The 27,208-nt window shown below is 54.6% G+C and overlaps 1 protein-coding gene across 1 annotated transcript; it reads right to left on the minus strand.

The window, feature by feature from the left end:
- Nucleotides 1-22,938: 22,938 nt before the first annotated feature.
- LOC111256331 lies at nucleotides 22,939-23,394 on the minus strand. Its single transcript, XM_022824155.1, has one exon. The coding sequence runs from the start codon at nucleotides 23,392-23,394 to the stop codon at nucleotides 22,939-22,941; it is 456 nt and encodes a 151-aa protein (XP_022679890.1).
- Nucleotides 23,395-27,208: the final 3,814 nt, after the last annotated feature.

Consider the following 27,208-nt stretch of genomic DNA (forward strand, 5'->3'; position numbering starts at 1 on the left):
GATTTGTATGTTGTGTTCATTGAATATCCATTGAAGGCTACTTGAATTGATTTGCAATTATGTGAATTGTATGTGAAACTCTTTACTTGTATGGTTATTCTAAAGTTGTCCCTAGTCGGAGTTCATGTGAGGACACACATGAATATTAGACTAGCACATGTATTAGTTGATGACTATGTTTCACAAGTCATGGACATGGAGATGTTAAACTAATAATGTGGACACATGTGGAGACATGTGCTAGGACTGACCCAACACGAGAAGTAGTTCTCTCTTTAAACAACATATACGCTTTGTCCTTAGACCTGAGACTGTCGCATGTATTCTAGATGTGGATCGACCTACTTAGGGGCTATCAAACGCTACGCCGTAACAGGGTAGTTATAAAGGTAGCTTTCGGGTTTGTCAAGAAGCATGCTATGAGACATGGTCAGTCAAGATGGGATTTGCCCCTCTCTGATTGAGAGTGATATCTCTGGGCCCCTCGAGTGATCGGATCCGAAAATGCATGGCCATGCTACGTACGGTTAAGAGTTAACCTACAAAGGGATTCCGAATCACAGGATCGAGAAAGAGTGGTCGGCTTGAAGCTAGACCAAATATCGTGAGGCAAAGGGAAGAGCATGTATATTATGTTGTGATGGTTCGTCTGATATGATCTTCGTGTGCGTATAGGAGTTGGCACGTCTTGCTAGAGGCCGCTACCGACTATTGGGCCGAGTAGGAGTACTCGGGCCATGTCTATACGTATCCGAACCCATAGGGTCACACACTTAAGGGGCTGGAAGCCCAATTCGGATCTGATCCGAGTTGGATTAGGTTTAGGAGTACTAATGGGCCTCGGATCCAGAGGCCCATCAGGAACCTCTATAAATAGAGGGGTGGGGGAGCCCTAGGGTTGACACCCTTTTGGCGAAACACACCTGCCGCGCCTCCCACGCCCACGCCTGTTGCAACTCGCGGATCTAGCAGTCCGGCTTGTGACGCTTCCTCCCTGCACGTGTGGATATCTTGGAGGTGTTGCGCCTGCAGCACTTGGACGAGCCATCGACGAGCCGCCGACGAGCCACGACGAGCCGACGACGAGCCGCGGCACCGGAGGCGATCTTGCTGCACGCGGGAGCTGCTGGACGTGACGTGATCGACTACGTACGACTACGTTGATCGACTACGTACGACTACGTGATCGTCTTCACTGCATCGACGCATATCTACATCTTCCGCACCAGTAGTGCGTCGAGTGGTAATCCCGTGATCCTTATACGGCAGTTCTTCCTGGTTATACGCGGTAGAAATTTTTGATTTGCGCTAGTGTAGCCTACCTCGTATCCCAACAGGGACTATGTTCACTTCAGGGGAATTTGCTACCAGTATGGGAATTAAACTATTGAATTCTTCTCCATATTATGCTTAAGCGAATGGTCAGGCTAAAGCATCCAACAAGAGCATTATCAAGTTAATTAAAATAAAAATTGAAGAGCAACCAAGACGTTGGCATGCTACGCTAAACGAATCTCTATGGGCGTATCAGATGGCTTGTCATGGTGCTACAATAGTGTCCCCTTATCAGTTGGTTTATGGGCATGAAGCGGTTTTGCCTTGGGAATTAAAGATAGGGTCAAGATGTATATCATTACAGGATCAATTGACAGTCGATGATCACTCGGTCCTGATGAAGGGTGAGTTGGAGGATCTAGCAAGTCGTCAGCTAAGGGCTTTGATAAGTATTGAAGAAAATAAAAAGAGAGTAGCTAGATTGTATGATAAGAAAAGAGTTTTCCCAGGGAGATCTGGTCTAGAAACTGGTGTTGTCAATAGGGTTTAAAGATCCTAAATAGGGAAAATGATCGCCTACATGGGAAGGGCCGTATCGGGTGAGTCGCTATGCTCCAGGCAACACATATATTCTAGAAACACTTGAAGGGGAAGAATTCGCTAGAGCTTTGAATGGGAAATACTTGAAGAAGTATTACCCCAGTATATGGGTAGATGCATAGCCGATGGCTTAAGGCTTCAGATTGTCATAGCTGATACTAAGAGTATCGCCTTTAGTGCAAAAAGATGGAAAGCAAACATGCTAATATCCGATGAGATATAAATAAGCCAATTTCAGTTCGGTACATCAGTTGATACATGGTGATGTAATACACATCACCCTTAGAACAAATAATATCTGTGATTTCTAAGTTATCAAGGTACAACAAGACATTACATTGAACCCAAGAAGTCTTGGATTGATTTGATTGCACACAGGCGAGCTTGGTTGTCTTCATCTTGAAGATTGGTGATTGCTTGTTCCCTTTGGTGAAGCAGGCCTGGATGGTGTCCCAGTTGAGTTGTGGTTATATTAATATCATTGGTGACTTGACTCAGTTCTTGCAAGAGTTGATCCCTTCTGGCTTCTAGAGTGGTCAACTTATTTTCAAGGATTGAGGAAGAATGTTGAAGGCCTCGCACTGGATTGGCCGATTGTTGTATCTGCCGACTTGAGCCTGCAAAGTTAAATCATAGATAAAACCAGGCTGACATCCAGGGGGATGTAATCTCTGAGTTGGTCAAGGATAGCCTATATCAGATCCTTGTTCGTTTGAGAAAGTTTGTCATTGGATTGGAGGATTTGGATGATTGCCTTGAGTTGGCGGTTCACTGGGTTCATCTGCAAGAAGAAGAACAAAGGGGATGAATTTCAAATAGAAATTGGTTCAGAATAGTCAATTTAGAACGAGGTTGCAGAATGAATACCTAATTGACTGATGAAAAGGAAGCCATCTTGGTTGTTTGGATTCAGTCTGGTTTGAGAAACTTGTGGAGGGATAGAGTTTGTGCGATTTTGTGAATGCTTTCAAGGGGAGCATTGGTGCTCATTATTTATAAGGAAGTTTTGAAAGAATTTGAATGTTCGAAGCACAGAACGGTCGGTCAAAAGGGATGCTTTGAATGAGGTAGCCGTTGGTGAGTCAAACAGAGTAGCAAAAGATCATTCAGTTTGCATTCAAGTTGATTGTAGTACGAGTGTTAAAGTATTTGCATCACAAAAAATTAAATAAAGTTTGTTACAACAATCCCAAGAGGGTACGGATGGCATCTATTGTGCGCATGCGAATTTGATCGACCTCTTTGATCTCTGTACGATCGGCATCGGCTGAGCCAGAAACCGGTTGTATACTCTTGTGTAGCCAATAAGCCTGTTGAGCATGCAACTTCTTCTCTTGTTCTAGTTTTTTTGATGATATTCGGTAGTTGGGCACACTTTGTTAGTGTTTTAGATTGGCAACCCACCTAGGGAGTACCCAAGGTGGTCTTTTGTGAGGTGGGTGTTGTCGAGAATCAAGGAGTCGATGGTGACGCAAGGAACACAATTTAGATAGGTTTGGGCCGCTAGATCGTGTAATACCCTACGTCCTGTGTGTCGATTGTATTGATCTTGTTCTTCATTGTATGGAGGGGGTCTTGCCCGCCCTTATATAGTCGGGGGAGCAGGGTTACAGGGCGGATTGTGTATGAGTCCTAGTCGAGTACATTTACAGAGTCCTACTCTAACTCGGTAGAGTAGTTTCCTGTTGACCCGACTAGTCTTCGGGGAGTCCATGAAACCTACGCGTCCTGCGGAGTAGTCTTCATGTTCGAGTAGGTTCCGGGTACATTCCCTTGAGTGGGTCCGTACAAGTCTTCTGGTGAGCTCGGGGGTGCCTAGCCGACAAGCCCCTGAGTACTTTGTAGTCGAGAGGAACAGTTCCGAGTACTTGAAGATGTCGCCCGAGTTCCTCCTAGTGCTCCTCGAGTACTTCTCATTGCGGCCAACCTTCGAGTACTGGAGCTGTCGCATGACTGGAAGGTACTCTTAGCAGTTACCGATGTTTGCTTCGAGTAGTATTTGTTTTGAAACTTTTTTATATGGTAGTGCGATGACAATCACACTCCATATGAAGTAGCCACCGAGCCTTAGGTTGAATTGAAGAATCAGGTTGATGGTCAAACTTGTAATTTCACTTTGACTTATCTTAGTCTTTAGAAAAAGAAAACTTTATCCAATAGGTACGGTATACGTAGCCGCCGAGCACTTGGACGACTACTTGTAGTCGGTGAAGGGATCAGTGTCTTGGTCAGAGTAGCCATTGGACACTATATGGTGGTAAATCTGAGTCGTATTTGACCGGTTCTTGATAAACGGGTGGAATCCGGAAATGTTGCTGATATAATGGGGGGGGGGCAGTGCTAATTATTGGCATGCCTGTTGTAGCAGATCTGCAATTTGCGCCCTTTCTGCAACCCTAACGCCGCTGCTCCTGTTTGCGCCACCACTGCCATTGTTGCCCCGCCCAATCTTTTGAAGAGAAATCACTGCAGCCTTCTTCACCCCCTTTTTCCCTCAAGATTAGTTGATGCGTACTAAGAAGATAGGCAAGAAACCTACGAAGATCCAGAGGGAGGCCACGACCACCAGCAAGTTGAGATCCAGATCCAAGAAGGGCAAGGAGCCTAAGTTGCTGTCGTTGTCAAGATCAGCGGATCTAGACCTTAGACTAGTAAATTTCTTTTATGCGCGTGAGCCTCAGATGGTTGCGCGGGAGACACGGATTTAGACTGGTTCGGGCCAGGGAAGCCCTACGTCCAGTATCGAGGATACTCGTGTTGCCCATGCGGGGGTTCTGTAGTAGGGGGTTACAGACTGGCGAGAGAGGGATGGCTCCCAAGTCTCTTTGGTTTCGGTGTTCTTCCCAGGAGCGGGAGTGAACAATCGTGTACTAGAGAAGAGGCGGGTTCGTAGATCTGGGGATCTCTCCCTCTGTCCTCTCTCTCCTTCTCCGGCTCTAGGTTCCTCCTTTTATATCGCAAGGGGCCGGCCGGAGTTACAATTGGGACCGGGTGAAAGGTAAGGAGTAAGATGGTAAAAAGTCCGGCGTGGAGGAGGAGGGAGAGCCAAGGCGCCCGATGTCCTGCCGACCCTAAACGCGTGCCGCAGTGCATGCCGGGATGGGGGGTCGCGAGACGCCAAGTGTCGCTGCTCCCCGTAGGTAGCTTCTTTGGTGTTCGTAGGTACCAGGTTTAGGCCATGATGAGGCGGTTTCGTCGTCACTCCATCGGCCGTTAGGGAGGACGGCGGATACTGCCACCCCGACGACGTCTTGCAGAGAGTGGGAGCTTCACACCTGTACTGCCGTTTGCGCGGGACCCGAGGGCGTGCGGGACCCGAGGATGGGGCCGCTCCCTCCTTTGCTCCGGTCGCCGCAGGTCATGAGTACCCTGCGACGAATAGGAGCTGGCCGCCGGCACTGTAGCTCGCACAGGACGGTCGTGCGCGTGTACTCGCGCCGGGTTGCGTGAGGGGCGCGGTCGCCCTGCGCTCTGCCAACTCTGCGGCGCATTTATGGTGAGGCCGACGGGGGGACCCACAGGATTTGTCTTGTTTATGCGGATCGTATCCGAGGGGGATTCTGACCCCGCGGACCTCAGCGTGTCCGACTCCTTCGCTCGGGGTCGGGCGAGGCGGAACCTTTGTGGTACAGGGTCGGGCGCTCCCGACCCTGAGGTTACGGTCGGGCAAGGCGGAGGCCTTGCGGGGGGAGGACGGGCGCTTCTGATCCTGACGTTGTTGGAGGTATGCCCTAGAGGCAATCATAGAGATGATGATATTCCATTTGTATCCATGATTTGTATATTGTGTTCATTGAATATCCATTAAAGGCTACTTGAATTGATTTGCAATTATGTGAATTGTATGTGAAACTCTTTACTTGTATGGTTATTCTAAAGTTATCCCTAGTCGGAGTTCATGTGAGGACACACATGAATATTAGACTAGCACATGTATTAGTTGATGACTATGTTTCACAAGTCATGGACATGGAGATGTTGAACTAATAATGTGGACACATGTGGAGACATGTGTTAGGACTGACCCAACACGAGAAGTAGTTCTCTCTTTAAACAACATATACGCTTTGTCCTTAGACCTGAGATTGTCGCATGTATTCTAGATGTGGATCGACCTACTTAGGGGCTATCAAACGCTACGCCGTAACAGGGTAGTTATAAAGGTAGCTTTCGGGTTTGTCAAGAAGCATGCTATGAGACATGGTCAATCAAGATGGGATTTGCCCCTCTCTGATTGAGAGTGATATCTCTGGGCCCCTCGAGTGATCGGATCCGAAAATGCATGGCCATGCTACGTACGGTTAAGAGTTAACCTACAAAGGGATTCCGAATCACAGGATCGAGAAAGAGCGGTCAGCTTGAAGCTAGACCAAATATCGTGAGGCAAAGGGAATAGCATGTATATTATGTTGTGATGGTTCGTCTGATATGATCTTCGTATGCGTATAGGAGTTGGCACGTCTTGCTAGAGGCCGCTACCGATTATTGGGCCGAGTAGGAGTACTCGGGCCATGTCTATACGTATCCGAACCCATAGGGTCACACACTTAAGGGGCTGGAAGCCCAATTCGGATCTGATCCGAGTTGGATTAGGTTTAGGAGTGCTAATGGGCCTCGGATCCAGAGGCCCATCAGGAACCTCTATAAATAGAGGGGTGGGGGCGCCCTAGGGTTTACACCTTTTGGCTGAACACACTTGCCGCGCCTCCCACGCCCTCGCCTGTTGCAACTCGCGGATCTAGCAATCCGGCTTGCGACGCTTCCTCCCTGCACGTGTGGATACCTTGGAGGTGTTGCGCCTGCAGCACTTGGATGAGCCATCGACGAGCCGCCGACGAGCCACGACGAGCCGACGACGAGCCGCGGCACCGGAGGCGATCTTGCTGTGCACGTGGACGAGCTGCTGAGAGCCGCTGGACGTGATCGACTACGTACGACTACGTTGTTCGACTACGTACGACTACGTGATCGTCTTCACTGCACCGACGCATATCTACATCTTCCGCACCAGTAGTGCGTCGAGTGGTAATCCCGTGATCCTTATACGGCAGTTCTTCCTGGTTATACGCGGTAGAAATTTTGATTTGCGCTAGCGTAGCCTACCTCGTATCCCGACAGTGGTATCAGAGCCTTAGCTGCTTAGTTTTGGATTCGGGATGTGTGCATATGGAGATATGCGAGTTCTCTGTTTGATCTATGTCCTGATTTCATGCCCTTGCTGCAATGGTAGTGTAACGACATACTCCTACCGGTCGGTTTCCGCCATCGGAGTTAAGTGATACATGTAAATCCAGTTGCAGTGAGGGAAGATCAATATGATTGGTCGAATCGAGATCCAGAGTCATACGCCAGGCGCATTAGATGTGCAATGGTAGATGGGATCTACTGCCGGGGTCGGGATTTTGCCGTATGCGCATGCTTCGGTAAATCAGCCGTAACTTTTCGGTATGATCTCGGATCGGGGCGATTTCTATACGAAAATTGATCTACAGAAAAAGTTACACGTGAATTTCAACGGCTTTGCCGTTTTCGGCGAAATTAGATTTGCCAAATTCGGCTTGGAAGATGGAGTTTTGGGCCTCCGAAGTTTGGTACGTTAGGACGCCTAACTCTCTTTTGCAGGATGTATCTTGTGATCAGTATGGCCCCCTTGTGTATGTGATGCATGTGTGTAACTAATTCGTGACCTGCGTATCGCGCGTACGGCAACACGGCAGGAGCCATATGTGTTGTCACTTTATTGTATTTAATGGTCTGCGTACCAATCTGTGATGATCCAAGCAACTATGTAATCTTCATTACTAGATTCTTTACTAGCTATTAGGCGTAATAGCATGCTCTAGTTCTTGGAGGACTCATCACCAGGAGGATGGCGCACATGGAACATGGAGATGGAGATCACCATGGTGAACAGGTTCTATGGAGATGGAGATCACCATATGAAAACGGGCCATACTGTGTCACAAGCTGTGTGAATGCTATTCTGTTTATGTTTTACTTTCTGCATGCTGTGATGTTAGAAGTAGAACGATCCCTCGCAAATTTTAAGTTAGTATGCCCTCCCAACTAAAACTTGCACCGTCCCATGTCTTGTACAATTAGTGGTGGGTCTATGAAATTAGGGTGCCACTAGTTTTCCTTGACTAGATGGGTTTGTGTCGGACACTTACACGCATAAGGGTTGGTTTGCTTAACGAGGTCATCTTAACGGCTAAGGACCTTGGGGCATAAAGGTTGGGCGCCGAGACATAGAGATGTCACCCAACAACAGGAGTCATATGTGATATGATTAGCAAAAGTTGCTTACCGATCTACCTCGTTTGCTAGCGGTGATGCTAAAGCTCACTAGTAGACTTGTTAGTTGTGGATCCTGAATCACTAAGTTTCAATAGAGGGATATTGATTTTAGTGGGAGTAGATTCTGTTAAAATAGTTTAATGTAATTTGCTCTATCATGGATACGTTTGTCTTAGTGTATTTTGCATTACTTTTGTTGTAGATTAAATGGCACCTAGCAACACCACCACATCGTTTGCTTTGCGTTCGGTCCTTGAGAAGGACAAGTTGAATGGAACAAACTACTCGGATTGGATCCGCAACCTGAGAATTGTTCTCAGGGCTGAGAAAAAGGAAGATGTTCTAGACAACCCACTACCAGAAGAACCTGCTGAGGATGCACCCGCTGCTGCTAAGAATGCTTACAAGAAAGCATGTGATGCTAACCTTGAAGTAAGCTGCCTTATGCTTGCTTGCATGGAACCCGAGCTGCAAATGCAGTTCGAAACAAACCATGAGGCGCACGATATGATCGTGGCGCTTAGAGACATGTTCCAAACACAGGCCAGGACTGAAAGGTTCAATGTGTCTAAGGCCTTTGTTGAGAGAAAGCTAGCAGAAGGCGCAGCAGTAGGACCACACGTGATCAAGATGGTTGGTTACACTCAACGGTTGGAGAAGCTAGGCTTCCCACTGGGCCAAGAGTTGGCCACTGATTTCATTCTTTCCTCTCTTCCGCCTAGCTATGGGAACTTCATCTCGAACTACCATATGCATGGGACGGAGAAGGGATTGAATGAGCTGTGTGGTATGCTCAAGACAGCAGAGGCTGACATCAAGAAAAGCACTAGTACCAGCCATGTGATGGCGATACAGAACAAGCCCAGCTTTAAAAAGAAGGGCAATTCTTGGAAGAAGAAGGGCAAGGCTGGAACGTCCAAGCCAAACCCACCGCCCAAGGTTAAAGCTGGACCTGGACCTGCTCCAGATAAAGAGTGCTTTTACTGTCATGAACTTGGTCACTGGAAGAGAAACTGCAAGCAGTACCTAGCTTCGTTGAAGAACGACGGAAGTAAGAGTACTTCTACCTCAGGTACGCTTGTTGTTAATGTTATAGACAACATATTTCTCGCTGATACAGTTATTAATTCTTGGGTATTTGATACCGGATCGGTTGCTCATATTTGCAATTCGATGCAGGGAATGATAAGAAGTAGAAGCGTGGAAAGAGGAGAAGTTGATTTCCGCGTGGGCAATAATGCAAGAGTTGCTGCTTTGACCGTCGGGACGATGCAACTCCACCTCCCGTCAGGATTTATTATGGAGTTGAATAATTGTTATTTTGTTCCTAGTTTAAGTCGAAACATTTTGTCTCCTTCATGCTTGATGAAGGATGGTTATTCATTTGCGAGTGAAAACAATGGTTGTGTGATCTCTAAGAATAATATGTTTATGGCTTTTGCACCCATTGTGAATGGATTATTTGTTTTAAATCTTGATGGTTCACCTGTTTGTAATGTAAGTGCTAAAAGGCCTCGGCCTAATGATTTGAGTCCTACCTACTTGTGGCATTGTCGTTTGGGTCATATAAGTGAAAAGCGCATGAAGAAGCTCCATTCTGATGGACTTCTAACTTCGTTTGATTTTGAATCATACGAGACATGTGAGGCTTGCTTGCTAGGCAAGATGACCAAGACGCCTTTCACAGGATTTCCTGAGAGAGCAGTAGACTTGTTGGAACTCGTACATAGTGATGTATGCGGACCAATGAGCACGACGGCTAGAGGAGGATTCCAATACTTCATAACTTTCACTGATGATTTTAGTAGATATGGCTATGTCTACTTGATGAGGCACAAGTCTGAAACCTTTGAAAAGTTCAAGGAATTTCAGAATGAAGTTGAAAATCAGCGTGGCAAGAAAATTAAGGCCTTACGATCTGATCGTGGAGGCGAGTATTTGAGCCACGAGTTTAGCAATCATCTAAAGAGTTGCGGAATTGTTCCACAACTTACGCCGCCTGGAACACCTCAGAGAAACGGTGTGTCCGAGCGACGTAATCGAACTTTGTTAGACATGGTTCGATCAATGATGAGCCAGTCGGACCTACCGTTGTCATTTTGGGGATACGCTCTAGAAACAGCAGCTTTCACACTAAATAGGGTACCATCTAAATCCGTAGTTAAGACACCATATGAGATATGGACTGGAAAGGTTCCCAGTTTGTCTTTTCTAAAGATTTGGGGATGTGAAGTGTTTGTCAAGCGACTTCAGTCGGACAAGATCACACCCAAGTCGGATAAGTGCATTTTCGTGGGATATCCAAAGGAAACTTTGGGATATTATTTCTACAACCGATCAGAAGGCAAAGTGTTTGTCGCTCGGAACGGGGTTTTCCTAGAGAAAGAGTTTCTCAAAGGAGAAAAGAGTGGAAAGACAGTGCATCTTGAAGAAGTTCAAGATGAGCCAATCGGGCAAGAATCAATGAGTGATGCTAACGTAGCAGAACAAGTTGAGATACCCATGGCAAGAGAAGCACCGCCACAACCACGAAGGTCGGCAAGGCTCCGCGAAATGCGAGAAATATTATTGTTGGACAATGATGAGCCTGCGACATATGCAGAAGCAATGATGGACCCAGACTCCGAAAAATGGCAGAGTGCCATGCAATCCGAAATAGAGTCCATGGGAGACAATCAAGTTTGGAACTTGGTTGACCCGCCTGATGGTGTTAAAGCCATAGAGTGCAAGTGGATCTATAAGAAGAAAAAGGACATGGATGGAAATGTTCACATCTATAAAGCACGACTTGTTGCAAAAGGTTTTCGACAAGTTCAAGGAGTTGACTACGACGAGACCTTCTCGCCCGTAGTGATGCTTAAGTCCATTCGGATTATTCTAGCTATAGCTGCATATTTCGATTATGAGATATGGCAGATGGATGTCAAGACAGCTTTCCTGAATGGAAACCTAGCTGAGGACGTGTATATGATACAGCCCGAGGGTTTTGTCGATCCGAAAAATGCTGGAAAGGTATGCAAGCTTCAGAGATCCATTTATGGATTGAAGCAAGCATCTAGGAGTTGGAACATTCGTTTTGATGAAGTGGTCAAAGGGTTTGACTTCACCAAGAACGAAGAAGAGTCTTGTGTTTACAAGAAGGTTAGTGGGAGCTCTGTAGTATTTCTAATCTTATATGTGGATGACATATTACTGATTGGAAATAACATTCCTATGCTTGAGTCCGTAAAGACTTCACTGAAAAATAGTTTTTCGATGAAGGACTTAGGGGAAGCGGCATATATTCTGGGCATTAAGATCTATAGAGATAGATCGAGAAGGCTTATAGGTTTGAGCCAAGATACTTATATTGACAAAGTGTTGAAGCGGTTCAGCATGGAAGAGGCAAAGAAAGGGTTCTTGCCTATGTCACATGGCATACATCTCAGCAAGACTCAGTGTCCTTCGACTGCTGATGAGCGGGATCGCATGAGTAGAGTACCATATGCCTCGGCTATTGGATCTATCATGTATGCAATGATAAGTACTCGCCCAGATGTTTCATATGCGCTAAGTATGACAAGCAGACACCAATCTGATCCAGGTGAGAGTCACTGGACAGCGGTGAAAAACATTCTTAAGTACTTGAGAAGGACTAAAGATATGTTCCTCGTCTATGGAGGTCAGGAGGAGCTCGTTGTAACAGGTTACACCGATGCTAGTTTCCAAACCGACAGAGACGATTCAAAGTCACAATCAGGATTTGTGTTCACGCTAAATGGTGGTGCTGTTAGTTGGAAGAGTTCCAAGCAGGAGACGGTGGCCGATTCTACGACAGAAGCCGAGTACATCGCGGCTTCGGAAGCCGCGAAGGAAGGTGTTTGGATAAGGAATTTCCTCATTGAGCTTGGTGTGTTCCCGAATGCGTCCAGCCCATTGAATCTCTACTGTGATAACAATGGGGCAATTGCGCAAGCAAAGGAGCCAAGGAACCACCAGAAGAACAAACACGTAATGCGGCGATTTCATCTCATTCGAGACTTCGTTAACCGGGGTGAGATCAAGATATGCAAAATACACACGGATCTGAACATTTCTGATCCGTTGACAAAACCACTCCCGCAGGCTAAGCATGATGCGCATGTAAGAGCTATGGGTATTAGGTACCTTCTAGATTGACTCTAGTGCAAGTGGGAGACTGTTGGAGGTATGCCCTAGAGGCAATCATAGAGATGATGATATTCCATTTGTATCCATGATTTGTATATTGTGTTCATTGAATATCCATTAAAGGCTACTTGAATTGATTTGCAATTATGTGAATTGTATGTGAAACTCTTTACTTGTATGGTTATTCTAAAGTTATCCCTAGTCGGAGTTCATGTGAGGACACACATGAATATTAGACTAGCACATGTATTAGTTGATGACTATGTTTCACAAGTCATGGACATGGAGATGTTGAACTAATAATGTGGACACATGTGGAGACATGTGTTAGGACTGACCCAACACGAGAAGTAGTTCTCTCTTTAAACAACATATACGCTTTGTCCTTAGACCTGAGATTGTCGCATGTATTCTAGATGTGGATCGACCTACTTAGGGGCTATCAAACGCTACGCCGTAACAGGGTAGTTATAAAGGTAGCTTTCGGGTTTGTCAAGAAGCATGCTATGAGACATGGTCAATCAAGATGGGATTTGCCCCTCTCTGATTGAGAGTGATATCTCTGGGCCCCTCGAGTGATCGGATCCGAAAATGCATGGCCATGCTACGTACGGTTAAGAGTTAACCTACAAAGGGATTCCGAATCACAGGATCGAGAAAGAGCGGTCGGCTTGAAGCTAGACCAAATATCGTGAGGCAAAGGGAATAGCATGTATATTATGTTGTGATGGTTCGTCTGATATGATCTTCGTATGCGTATAGGAGTTGGCACGTCTTGCTAGAGGCCGCTACCGACTATTGGGCCGAGTAGGAGTACTCGGGCCATGTCTATACGTATCCGAACCCATAGGGTCACACACTTAAGGGGCTGGAAGCCCAATTCGGATCTGATCCGAGTTGGATTAGGTTTAGGAGTGCTAATGGGCCTCGGATCCAGAGGCCCATCAGGAACCTCTATAAATAGAGGGGTGGGGGCGCCCTAGGGTTTACACCTTTTGGCTGAACACACTTGCCGCGCCTCCCACGCCCTCGCCTGTTGCAACTCGCGGATCTAGCAATCCGGCTTGCGACGCTTCCTCCCTGCACGTGTGGATACCTTGGAGGTGTTGCGCCTGCAGCACTTGGACGAGCCATCGACGAGCCGCCGACGAGCCACGACGAGCCGACGACGAGCCGCGGCACCGGAGGCGATCTTGCTGTGCACGTGGACGAGCTGCTGAGAGCCACTGGACGTGATCGACTACGTACGACTACGTTGTTCGACTACGTACGACTACGTGATCGTCTTCACTGCACCGACGCATATCTACATCTTCCGCACCAGTAGTGCGTCGAGTGGTAATCCCGTGATCCTTATACGGCAGTTCTTCCTGGTTATACGCGGTAGAAATTTTGATTTGCGCTAGCGTAGCCTACCTCGTATCCCGACAGACGTCTAGGTCGGGCGAGGCGGAGACTTGATCACGCTTTGGTGGGCCCGGGCCTTCATGTTTGTTTCTTTAAGCTGCGTATTTGGGGGTCGTTAATATTTCCCCCCAACAGTAGCCCCCGAGCCTGTGGTGGAGAAGGAGTGCTCCTCCAGTGGCTCCTTTCGCTTGTTTGCCGTCGGTTCCTGTGTCATGGCGCGCGTGTTTTATCTTCGCCATGCTTGAGAGAACCTGTCAGTTGGTGACCACACGTGTGGCAGTTTTTTGCGAGGCTAGCCCCCGAGTTCCTGCTCGTTGCAGGAAACCGATCGGGAGGCCAGGTCGACTTTTTGATCGTTGCCCCTCAAGCGTCCGTTCGCCAGGACGGAGGGGTTGAGCCGGGCCACGTTATCCACGTAGGACGAACCGTGGTGCTCGTTTGAGCTGCAAACGGGTAAGTTCGAGTGGAGTCCCGGTCCCCGTTCGGGGGGGTCCGGCTCGGGCCAAGCTGGTGGCGTACTCCAATTTCCCGCCAGTCAGTTCATATAGTTCTCGGATCCGTTCGATCGGATCTGAGGGCTCGTTGCCTTTCCCCGTGGAAAAACCATGAACTTTATACTGAGCGGGACTCGAACGTGAGGTTGGGGCGCCCTTGGCGTTTGCTCGCCTGGGTGTTGGCCGCTAGCGGGCCCGTCCCTTCTCACCCCTTGCTCGGGGATGTCCTGGGGCAACTGTCGAACCCGTGTCAGGCCAGCTTTCGAACCCCTGGACCGTATTGGGCCGTAGGGGCGTTTTCAGCCCCGTATCCCTTTCTTACCTCCCTGCGGGCCTTGGACCGGAGCGAAGCGGTTGATGTGGCAGGGCCGATCGTGGGGAGCGTCGTGGGCGCGAAGCCCGGGGAGTGGAGTTATGGAAGCGCCGTCCCGCGGATCGAGGAAGATAGGATGTTTCTTCGCGGTCGATCGTGCGCACGATTTTCGAAAGGAGACGGGCGTGGCAGGGGCGTACCTGGCGCCGCATTTATGGCGACCGGGGCGTCGATTTGGCTTCCCCGGTACTCTTCCTATAAAAGCAGAAGCACGCCACGCCGGTTCCTCTCCTTTCGCGCTCAAGCCTTCTTGCCTTCCTAGCTCACCTGCGCTCGCCTTGCTCGCCTTGTTCCCGTTGCCTCTCGCCGCGCGTTTCGTCTTCGCCTCCGTCGGTCCTCTTCCTCCTTCGGCAATGGCCTCCTGGGGAGTCTCCCACTTCACCACCAACCGTGCGGAGGGCCTGGTGCGAAAAGGGCTCCTCTGTGAGAGGACGGCGGCGGACGAGTGGAGGCTGCCGGGGACGGAGCAGGTTCCGTCGCCGCCCGCCGGCTACGTTGTCTCTTTCGCCCACTTCCACGAGCGGGGATTCGCCTCCCCTCCAAGCCGTTTCTTCCGCGGGCTCCTTCACTACTACGGGCTCGAGCTCCAGCACCTCAATCCCAATGGGATCCAGCACATCGCGGCATTTGTCGCGCTGTGCGAGGGATTCCTGGGGATTGAGCCCCACTTCGAGCTGTGGAAGTACTTCTTCACGGTGAGCCTGTACCAGAAGGCGGGGAAGGCCGGGAGCCAACAGCGGTCGCCTCCGGTGCCGATTGGGTGCGCCGGGATCCATCTCTGTCATACTCGCTCCAAGGAGTATATGACGGTGAAGACCTCGGTGTCCCACAAGGGGTGGCATAATCAGTGGTTCTACGTGAACAACTACCCGATCTCCCCCCTGCCGACGTTCACCAGTCGCACCATCGACGCGGCGCCCGACGTGTGGGCGTACGGGCCGGTGGAGAAGGAGAAGAGGAAGATTTCCGACCTGCTGCAGGCCATCGGGCAGTTGAAGCGGGAGGGGCTCACCGGTGCCGGGGTCATCGGCGCGTACCACGCCCGGCGGGTGGCGCCGCTGATGCTCCGGGCGCGGCCGCTCGGCGTCATGTCCCCCGACACGCCGACCGAGGGCACCGTCATGACGACAGGCGCGCTCGCCGCCTCCGAGGTCCAGCAACGGCTCCGGGAGGCGCTGGAGGACAAGGACGTCGACTACCCGATCCCCGGACATCCACCTATGCGCCCGGAACCGGGCTTCGTAGACCTGGTAAGATGTTTGGGTCATCGTTTTCTCCCTCCTGCCGTCGCATTGTTTTGTTGTTCTGATGTGGATCCTCCCTTCCGCTTCGCAGGGCATGCTGACCCGGGTCGTGGACTCCCTCCCGCCGGTGCCGGAGGATGCCGCACGGAGGGCTCGCAACCGTCTCCAGGCGGAGAAGGACAAACGCCGCAAGGACAAGGAGACGGAGAAGCGGCGGAAGAAGGCTGCCAAGGAGTTCCAACGGCGGCGGAGAGGGGCGGTCGTGTCCGACGACGACGACGACGACGACGACGATGAAGAAGACGAAGAAGAAGAAGAAGAGGAAGAGGAGGAGGAGGAGGAAGTAGAGCTGTTTGCCCCCCGTTCGGGGGCTTTGGTGATTCGTGACGCACCCCCGCAGACGGCGGCAGGGGGTGCGGCGGCGGGAGCGTCCGCGCGGGATCTAGCTCCCCCCAGCCCTGGGGCCGTGCCCCAGGGGCCAGCGCAGCGCGCGCTCCAGGAGCCGGCGCGGACCGCTCCTCAGGAGCCGGTGCGGATCGCTCCCCAGAGGGCGACGCAGGGCGTCCCCCGGGGGTCGGCGCAGGACCTCTCCTAGGGAGGAACGCACGGCGCCCCTCGGGGTCATCCCAGGGCGCCCCCCAGGAGCAGGCGCGGGGCGCTCCCTCGGGGCTGGCAACGGATGTCACCCCGGCGTCGAGCCGGAGCGCCCCTCAGGGGCCTTCCGAGTCCGCCCCTGCCGCCGTCCCGGGTCCGGCGCGGGGCGCCCCCCAGGAGTCCGCTCGGGAGGCTCCTCGGGGGTCCGTGGGGGCTGCCCCCGCCGCCGTGCCTGCTGGCGGAGGGCAACGGGGCGGCGACAAGCGGCCACTGCCAGATGCCCCGGGGTCGGCGTCCGGCTCTGAGTCGAAGCGCGCGCATCGCCCCTGCGCTTCGAGGGCGTAAGTTGACTTTTCCCGCGTGTTGTCCTTTCTTTCCCTTTCCGTATGTTTCTATTTGACCCCTGACCGTTGACGTACAGTGCTTCTCCCCGCGGCGTCTCCCTGCGGCTGGCGCCCAAGAAGATGCTGCGGGCGTTGTCCTCCTCCGGGGGGCGGGCCGCGACCCCGCCAGCGGCGATTGGCGGGGTTCCTGGTGTGGCCACGGGTCCCCCGGTGGAGGTGGCCGCTGCGGAGCCGGTTGTCGGGACGGCGGCGGAGTCAGCCGCAGGAGGGGGAGCGGATCCCACTCCGCCTGTGGCCCCACCGGTCGCCCCTCTGGTCCGGGCCGTGATCCCCCCGGGCCCTCAGGCCGGGGAGGTGATCGACCTCGATGCCGACGAGGCGGAGGAGGCGGAGACGACGGAGGGCAAGGCGGATGCCCCCGTTGCCATGGCGGGGTCGGAGGCGGAGGGGGCGCTCGCTCCCGAGGTCGTGGCGGCGAGAGAGGCAGCGGTGCCGGAGACTGGGGTCTCCGTCCCGGTCGCCCCTGCGGGGGTGACTCTGGCGGCCGAGACGGAGGTGCCCACAGGGGTGCCGCTAGCGGCTGCGGTGGCGACGGGTGCGCAGGCGCCGGAGTCGTCGGCAGATCCAGGGGTCTCTGGCGTCGTGATGTCGTCATCGTTGGCGACGTCAGAGTCGACCCTTGTTCCGCCCTCGGCTTCCTCCATCCCTGGGGCGTGGAGAGGGCCCGTCCTCCGCTGGACATCCCGCGACGATCCGCCGAGGCGCCTTTACGCATTGGATGATGCCGCCGAGTGGCATCGGTGGCAGGCGGTGCATGGCGGCGTCGCCCAGGCTCAGGCGGCTCTGACCTCGGTGTTGGGAGCTTTGGCCAACACCGTGGTCCCTGGCAACCAGGTATGTTGTTTCTGTCGCTCGGCGGTGAGTCTCTCCTCTTTACCTTTTTGTTTTAACGGCATGCCGTTTTGTAGGCTCTCCAAGAGGGCAGCCGGGAGAAGTCTGACTTCCTCCGGCGGCAGCGGAACCTCTGGGAGCACTACAACACCGAGAGGGAGCGCTCCAGGAATCTGACCCTGCAGCTTGGCGCCGCCCAGGGGGCCGTTCGTGACCTGGAGGGTCGTGAGCAGGTGGCGCTGGAGGCGGCGCAGCGTGCCGAGGCCAAGCTCCAGGCTGTCGCGGAGAAGGCCCGGCTCGACCTTGAGGAGTTCCAGGCTGCCATGGATAGGGCGCGCCGCGATGCCGAGGGGCTAAGAGCCGCTGCTACCGAGCGGGCCCGCCGAGACGCCGAGGAACTGGCGTGGCTGAGGGGGGAGAATGGAGCCCTCCGTACGGAACGCGATCAATTCCGTTTGCAGGTGCATGGGCTTCAGTCCGCCTTGTCCCGCAGCGTCGACCGGGAGCGTGAGTTGAAGGCCCAAGCCGACGGTGAGGCTCTTTCTGCTCCTGCATTTCTGTGTTGTTGGTGTTTCGCTTCCTTTGACTTGGTGGGATTTCTTGAGCGGCTCCTGCAGATGACCTCGCCAGGTTGCGGGTTCTGCTCGACGAGGAGCGTGGCGAGCATAGAGCCCTGCGGGATGCGGTCCGCGTCGTTTGCGAGGACTTTGGCGTTGCTCCGGAGGAGGGGTCGAGCTCGCTGCCGGCTCGTGTCCTCGAAGTGCGCCATCGCTGCCGCGAGATTGCCGTGGATGCGCTTCACCTTGGTGTGCGGCGCGCCTTCGGGGTCTTCGGCTCTCACTATGCCGACATTAATTTTGTCGGGTTGAGTGAGGGGTACTGCGTCGGCTACACCGACGCCGAGCTGGACGAGATCGACTCCGCGGTGACCGCGCCAGCGGAGGCCCTCGCGAAGCTCCTGGAGGATGAAGCTGTCCCCCCTGCCGATCCTGAAGCCGCTCCTGCCGACCCTGAGGCCGCCGCCGTCGCCGACCCTGAAGCCGTTGCCGCCGCCGACCCTGAAGCCGTCGCTCCTGTCGACCCTGAAGCCGCTGCTTCAGTCGACCCCGGGACTACTGCTCCAGCCGCTCCTCCTGTTAATTAGCTGTACCGGGCTTTGTGCCCAAAAAAGTTTGTGCTTAAGTCAGTCGCTTTGAACTCGTTTGTGTGGCCATACGGGCCTGTTCTCATGACTTTTTATTTTGCGCTAAGGAAACCGTTTTCCTTTGTTATTCCTTTGGTTTTGAAAGCTTTTGGATGCGTTGCCGGGTGCGTCAGTAAGTTTTTGATGAGCGAAGGTACCGTAGCCGCTGGGGCGTAGGCTTTTTCGCAGTCCGATCGCAACTTGGCTGAGTACCGTTCACGCATCCTTGTCTTTTTGTGTCCAAAGGTTTTTGAAAGGGAAAGGTCGGTTTTGAAAAAAGAAAAAACGTTTTCTTTTTTAGGCGGTGCCCAGCGGCTGGGGTCGGGACCCCTGATAGCCCCCGAGGGGTGTGCGATCCTGGAGCCAGGCCAGGGTCGGATACCCCTGAGTTTAAAAGAAAAGGCCTTCTTTTTTCGTGGAAGATCAAAGCTGGTAGCCCCCGAGGGGTATGCGACCTTGGAACGAGGCCAGGGTCGGATACCCCTGAGCTTAAACGAAAAGACCTGAGCCAAGGTGGCTCGGGGTTTCTTTTTAGCAGAAGAACAAAACTGGTAGCCCCCCGAGGGGTATGCGACCTTGGAACGAGGCCAGGGTCGGATATCCCTGAGCTTAAACGTAAACGAGGGCAAAGCCATGCATAACTTATAAATGAGAGCTATGGGTAGAAGCGCCTTAGCTGTTCTATGTTCCAGGCGTTGCTGAAGATTTGCCCGTCGGGAGTTGCCAGCTTGTAGGTGCCTGGCCGTAGTACTTGTGCGACGATGAACGGGCCTTCCCATGGGGGAGTCAACTTGTGCCGACCCCTGTTGTCTTGGACGAGGCGGAGCACTAGATCTCCGACGTTGAAGGCGCGGCCTTGTATCCTGCGGCTGTGGTAACGCCGTAGGGCCTGCTGGTACTTAGCTGAGTGTAGCAGGGCTACATCTCGTGCCTCGTCGAGTTGGTCTTGTGCGTCCTCGAGCGACGCCTGGTTTCCCTGTTCGTCGTATGCTTTGACCCTCGGTGACCCGTACTCCAAGTCGGTGGGCAAGATGGCCTCTGACCCGTAGACCATGAAGAATGGGGTGAACCCTATCGCCCGGCTGGGGGTCGTCCTCAGGCTCCAGAGGACTGCTGGGAGCTCTGCAACCCATCGTCCGCCGAACTTTTTAAGGCGGTCGAAGATCCGTGGCTTGAGACCCTGAAGTATCATGCTGTTGGCTCGTTCGACCTGCCCGTTCGTGCGGGGGTGCGCAACTGCCGCCCAATCCACTCGGATGTGGTGGTCGTCACAGAACTGGAGGAATCTCTTTCCGGTGAACTGCGTCCCGTTGTCGGTGATGATGGAGTTTGGGATCCCAAAGCGGTGGATGATGTCGGTGAAGAACTGTACCGTCTGCTCAGACCTGATTTGCGCCACAGGCCTTGCTTCGATCCATTTGGAAAACTTGTCGACAGCGACGAGTAGATGGGTGAAGCCCCCGGGCGCCCTTTTGAAGGGTCCAACGAGATCCAGCCCCCAGACCGCGAACGGCCACGTGATGGGGATGGTTTGTAACGCATGCGCGGGCAGGTGGGTTTTGCGGGCGAAAAACTGACATCCCTCGCAGGTGCGGACTACCTGGGTAGAATCCGCGACCGCGGTTGGCCAGTAGAAACCTTGTCGGAAGGCGTTGCCCACAAGCGTCCTTGGCGCAGCGTGGTGGCCGCAAGCTCCGGCATGGATATCCTGGATCAGCGCCTTTCCCTGTTCGATCGGGATGCAGCGCTGTAGGATCCCCGTGTGACTTCGCTTGTAGAGCTCACGGTTGATGACGGCGAAGGATTTTGCACGGCGCGCGATCCTGCGGGCTTCGATTTTGTCTGCCGGGAGCGTGTCGTAGACAAGATAGTCAAGGTACGGGTTTCTCCAGTCGGGCGTGGGGTCGACCCCCGCCGCGGGGCTCGCCTCGATTTCCATAACCACGGGGTCGGAAGGCTTGGCTTCCGGGGCCGGGTCGGGCGGGGCAGCGCTGATTCCCTTGGGATCGGTGCTCGGGCCCAGGACAGGTGGCGTGTTGCTGACCTCCCCTGGCTCGGAGCCCGACCCCAAGGCCGGGCATGCCCCGCCGACCCCTGCTGGCTCCAGGTAACGGATCGAAGGCTTCAGCTGGTCGCTAACGAAGACACCGTCGGGGACGGCCGTCCGGCCGGACGCCGCCTTTGCCAGCTCGTCAGCGGCTTCGTTGAATCGCCTTGCGACGTGGTTGAGCTCCAACCCGTCGAACTTGTCCTCGAGCTTACGGACCTCGTTGCAGTAAGCGGCCATTTTAGGGTCATGGCAGTTCCATTCTTTCATGACTTGCTCGACGACCAACTGGGAATCGCCTCGGACGTCTAGTCGACGGATGCCGAGCTCGATGGCGATGCGGAGCCCGTTGAGTAGGGCTTCATATTCGGCGACATTATTGGATGCAGGAAAATGGAGGCGGATCATGTACCTGATGCGTATGCCCAACGGAGAGACGAAGACAAGGCCTGCTCCGGCGCGGGCCCTCATCAGCGACCCGTCAAAGTACATCGTCCAGTACTCCTGCTCCTCTGTTGCCGACGGTGATTGTACCTCTGTCCACTCGGCCACGAATTCAGCAAGTACCTGGGACTTGATGGCGGTGCGAGGGACGTAGGTGATACCCTGATCCATGAGCTCAAGCGCCCACTTCGCGATCCTTCCTGTTGCATTTGGGTTGCGGATTACTTCACCAAGCGGGAATGAAGAGACGACCGTTACCGGATGGGAGGTGAAGTAGTGACGCAGCTTCCTCTTCGTGATGAGGACGGCATAGACGAGCTTCTGGATCTGCGGATATCGCGACTTGGACTCGGACAATACTTCGCTGATGAAGTACACCGGGCGCTGCACCTTAAGAGCGTGCCCCTCCTCCTCCCGCTCCACTACTAGGGCCGCGCTGACCACCTGTGTGGTTGCCGCGACGTAGAGTAGAAGGGCCTCGCCGTCGGCCGGCGGAACTAGGATCGGGGCCTTCGTCAGGAGGTCCTTGAGTCGGTCGAGTGCCTCCTACGCCTCGCTGGTCCACTCAAAGCGGTCGGATTTTTTCAGGAGCTGATAGAGAGGAAGTCCTCGCTCGCCGAGTCGCGAGATGAAGCGACTTAGGGATGCTAAGCATCCCATGATGCACTGTACTCCCTTTATGTTCCGGATCAGCCCTATGTCGTTGATGGCCGCTATCTTCTCCGGGTTCGCCTCGATGCCGCGCACGGAGACGATAAAGCCTAGCAGGATGCCCCTTGGGACTCCGAACACGCATTTCTCGGGGTTGAGCTTGATGCGCTTATTCCTTAGTCTTTCGAAGGCTAGCTCCAGGTCGGGAACGAGCTGATCGCCCTTCCTGGATTTGACAACGATGTCGTCGACGTAGGCCTCCACGGTCCGCCCGATGAGGTCTCCGAAGCACTTAAGCATACATCGCTGGAAGGTAGCCCCCGCGTTTTTGAGACCGAACGGCATCTTAACATAGCAGTAGGGGCCAAAGGGGGTGATGAAGGAGGTAGCGAGCTGGTCGGCCTCTTTCATCGCGATCTGGTGATAGCCGGAGTATGCGTCGAGGAAACTGAGAGTTTCGCACCCGGCAGTTTAGTCGACTACTTGATCTATGCGTGGCAAAGGAAACGGATCCTTTGGACACGCTTTGTTGAGTCCGGTATAATCGACACACATCCTCCATTTCCCGTTCTTTTTTGGTACAAGAACAGGATTAGCCAACCACTCGGGGTGGTGTACTTCCTTGATGAACCCGGCCGCCAGGAGCTTCTGGAGCTCTTCACCAATGGCTCTGCGCCTTTCTTCGTCGAAGCGGCGCAAGCTTTGCTTCACTGGTTTAGAGCCGGCCCTGATGTTCAAGGAATGCTCGGCGACTTCTCTTGGGATGCCTGGCATATCCGAAGGCTTCCACGCGAAGATGTCGCTGTTCGCGCGAAGGAAGTCGACGAGCGCGCTTTCCTATTTGGGGGATAGGGCCGCGCTGATCCGCACGACCCCACCACCGGAACTGCTGGGGTCGAGGGGGACTTCCTTGATGCCTTTGGTGGGCTCAAAGGAGGTACCTGACTACTTGGCGTCGGGCCGGTCCTCGCTCGTCTCCCCAAGCTGGGCCGCCATGTCGCCCGAGGCGGTGATGGCCGCGGCGTACTCGGAGCATTCGACGTCGCACTTGTATGCCTTCTGGAAGGTTGTGCCGACGGTGATGACTCCGTTAGGCCCTGGCAGCTTGAGCTTGAGGTAGGTGTAGTTGGGGATTGCCATGAACTTCGCGTAGCATGGCCATCCCAAGATGGCGTGGTAGGTTCCGCGAAACCCTACCACCTCGAAGGTGAGGACCTCCTTCCTATAGTTGGAAGGGGTCCCAAACGTGACGGGCAGGTTGATTTGCCCGAGAGGCGTCGCCTGCTTCCCTGGCACGACGCCATGGAAGGGTGCCTTGCTAGGACGGAGACGGGAGCGGCCGATCCCCATGGCGTCGAGGGTCTCGGCGTAGAGGAGGTTGAGGCCGCTGCCCCCATCCATGAGTACCTTGGTGAGGCGCGTTGTACCGACGATGGGGTCGACGACGAGAGGGTAACGCCCCGGATGCCGGACGCGTCCCGGGTGGTCGGACCGATCAAAGGTGATGGCCGGTCCGGACCAGTCGAGGAAAGCCGGGGTCGCAGGCTCGGCCGCGTAGACCTCCCGGCGCTCTAGCTTTTGCTGGCGCCTGGTGTCGTACGCTGCAGAGCCCCCGAAGATCATGAAGCAGCCGTCAACTTTAGGGAAGCCGTCTTCCTTCTCCTCGTCTCCCTTCTTTTCCTCGTCGGGTTTCCGCTTCTGATCACTTTTCACCGGATTGCCCACAAAGAACCTCTTCATGAGGTTACAATCTTTGTAGGCGTGCTTGACGGGGAACTCGTGGTTCGGGCATGGCCCCTCGAGCAGTTTGTCGAAGAAGCCGGGAACGGCTTCGGGGGGCGGCTGCCCCCGCTTGCGCTCGACTGCGGCCACGAAGGGGGCCTCGCGCCGCTGCTTGCCCTTCTTCTTCTGCTTGCGGTTGGAGGTGCCTTCGTCGGCGTCCTCCTCCCGTTTCGCCTTGCCCTTGGAACGATCAAAGATCGCTCCGACAGCCTCTTCGCCAGAGGCGTAGCTAGTGGCGATGTCGAGGAGTTCTTCCGTGGTTCGCGGACCTCGGCGCCCTAGCTCGTGGACGAGGGGCCTGCAAGAGGTCCCCGCTAGGAAGGCTCCTATGACGTCGGCGTCGGCGACGTTGGAGAGCTCGGTGCGCTTTCTGGAGAAGCGCCGGATGTAATCCCGGAGGGACTCGCCCGCCCCCTGGCGGCAGCTCCGAAGATCCCAGGAGTTGCCAGGGCGTGTGTACGTCCCTTGGAAGTTTCCTACGAAAACCTCCTTCAGGTCGTTCCAGTTGCGAATGTGCCCTGAAGGGATATGTTCTAGCCAGGCTCTCGTGGAGTCTGCCAGAAACAGGGGTAAGTTGCGAATGATGAACAGGTCATCGTCCACCCCGCTGGCTTGACATGCAAGCCGGTAATCGCTGAGCCATACTCCTGGGTTGGTCTCCCCTGAGTATTTGGCCACGCTCGTGGGTTGCCTGAAGCGCGGCGAAAATGGCGCGTTCAGGATGCGCGTGGAGAAGGCCTGAGGTCCGGCCATTCCGGGGCTCGGACTGCGGTCTTCCCCACTGTCGTAGCGCCCGCCACGGTGTACGTGGTAGCCTCGATCTGCCCCATCTCCCTTGTCCGCGCGGGAGCGTCTCCGCGCGTTCAGGGTGTCGCCGGCGTCGCGGACGAGGCCGATGCGTTGGTGGACGAAGCGAGCCTCGCCTACCGCGGGTGGCAGAGTTCGACGGGCGGACGCGGCCCGATTTGCCCCCGGAGGGGGCTGGTGGACAGACTCCCCCCGCAGTTCCGGGGGTGCACCATGCATTGCCCGGCCGGTGTTCTGCCCGCGCCGCCGGGACGCTGAACTTTCCGCCTGCTGGACAGCAGCGTACTCAAGCAGGTCGCGCATCTCTTGGCGTGCTCGTCGCTCCTCGGGCGTCGCTGGCTCGGGAAGCTATCGGAGCAACACCGCCGCGGCGGCGACGTTTTGGCTAGCACGGGCAAAGAGCGGCGGACGCTCTCCATCCGCACAGATGCATTCCTGGACGTCGCGCGCCCGTTGTCGCACTCCCCCCTCGTGGTGGGGGCGCTCTTCTTCTCGGCGGGCGCCCACGTGCGCTTCTGGTTGCTGAGAGCACTCTGGGGCCCTGGGTAAGGCCCTAGTTGTAGCCGCGGCGCGCGAGGGGGGAGCCCGTTGCCTCCCCCCGGCACCATCGCCGTTGGACCCTTCGGAGTGCGCGTCCACCATAAGGCACTCGCGCGAGGGGCGGGGACTCTCGTTACTGGAGCCAGTATCGGAGATTGTCCTTGCCATGCCTTCGAGCTTGTTGCTCGCGGGCGACGCGGTCAAGGACCGCGCTAGGAGGCGACCATGAGCCCCCGCGGCGTTGCCTAGCCCGAAGAGCCATCCTTCCGGTGAGGTCCTTCTGGCAGGCGAACGGCCGCTCGCCGCCGTCCTGGCGGCGAGGCCAAGGGCGGCGGGTCGAGCGGGCAGGACGTGGACAGGGATCAGCTCAATCCCCTTCCCGGTGGCCGAGAAGTCCAGGCTCCCGAAACGGATCAGGGAGCCCGGAGCAAAGCTCGTATCGTGATTGGCCATCTGAAACTTGGGGGTGCACGCGCAAAGGTCCCCTACCTGGCGCGCCAACTGTCGTTGTCAAGATCAGCGGATCTAGACCTTAGACTAGTAAATTTCTTTTATGCGCGTGAGCCTCAGATGGTTGCGCGGGAGACACGGATTTAGACTGGTTCGGGCCAGGGAAGCCCTACGTCCAATATCGAGGATACTCGTGTTGCCCACGTGGGGGTTCTGTAGTAGGGGGTTACAGACTGGCGAGAGAGGGACGGGTCCCAAGTCTCTTTGGTTTCGGTGTTCTTCCCAGGAGCGGGAGTGAACAATCGTGTACTAGAGAAGAGGCGGGTTCGTAGATCTGGGGATCTCTCCCTCTGTCCTCTCCCTCCTTCTCCAGCTCTAGGTTCCTCCTTTTATATCGCAAGGGGCCGGCCGGAGTTACAATTGGGACCGGGTGAAAGGTAAGGAGTAAGATGGTAAAAAGTCCGGCGTGGAGGAGGAGGGAGAGCCAAGGCGCCCGATGTCCTGCCGACCCTAAACGCGTGCCGCAGTGCATGCCGGGATGGGGGGTCGCGAGACGCCAAGTGTCGCTGCTCCCCGTAGGTAGCTTCTTTGGTGTTCGTAGGTACCAGGTTTAGGCCATGATGAGGCGGTTTCGTCGTCACTCCGTCGTCCGTTAGGGAGGACGGCGGATACTGCCGCCCCGACGACGTCTTGCAGAGAGTGGGAGCTTCACACCTGTACTGACATTTGCGCGGGACCCGAGGGCGTGCGGGACCCGAGGACGGGGCCGCTCCCTCCTTTGCTCTGGTCGCCGCAGGTCATGAGTACCCTGCGACGAATAGGAGCTGGCCGCCGGCACTGTAGCTCGCACAGGACGGTCGTGCGCGGGTACTCGCGCCGGGTTGCGTGAGGGGCGCGGTCGCCCTGCGCTCTGCCAACTCTGCGGCGCATTTATGGTGAGGCCAACGGGGGGACCCACAGGATTTGTCTTGTTTATGCGGGTCGTATCCGAGGGGGATTCTGACCCCGCGGACCTCAGCGTGTCCGACTCCTTCGCTCGGGGTCGGGCGAGGCGGAACCTTTGTGGTACAGGGTCGGGCGCTCCCGACCCTGAGGTTACGGTCGGGCGAGGCGGAGGCCTTGCGGGGGGAGGACGGGCGCTCCTGATCCTGACGTCTGGGTCGGGCGAGGCGGAGACTTGATCACGCTTTGGTGGGCCCGGGCCTTCATGTTTGTTTCTTTAAGCTGCGTATTTGGGGGTCGTTAATATTTCCCCCCAACAGTTGCCGGCGCCAAAGTGTGGCCCGACGAACCAGACTACGCCGTCGTCTCCTGGGGCCACCTGGTAGCATTCTGTGATGAAGGAGCTAGCGGTTTAGGCCTTGGTTGATGCAAAGCTTCTCCAACCAAAGGTAGAGCTTGAGTGGAGGCTTGCATATGGGAATGCGTGGCAATTCGAAGAACACCCCAAGGAGATGGTGATGCTAGCTCACTTTGTTGAAAGGGGCCTGGCGGGGCCTACCTCTGACTTCTTCAGAGGTATTCTCGAGTATTATAATCTTCAGTTAGTCCAGTTGAATCCGAATGGTGTGCTGCATATGGCTATCTTTGTACACTTGTGCAAAGTGTACTTGGGTGTTCTGCCTAGTCTGGACTT

This window comes from Setaria italica, chromosome II (genome assembly GCF_000263155.2).
Source record: "Setaria italica strain Yugu1 chromosome II, Setaria_italica_v2.0, whole genome shotgun sequence".
Classification (NCBI taxonomy): Eukaryota; Viridiplantae; Streptophyta; class Magnoliopsida; order Poales; family Poaceae; genus Setaria; species Setaria italica.

Excerpts from the sequence above, each read along its gene's own strand:
- LOC111256331 (XM_022824155.1), bottom strand. The coding sequence starts at position 23,394 with ATGGATGGGGGCAGCGGCCTCAACCTCCTCTACGCCGAGACCCTCGAC.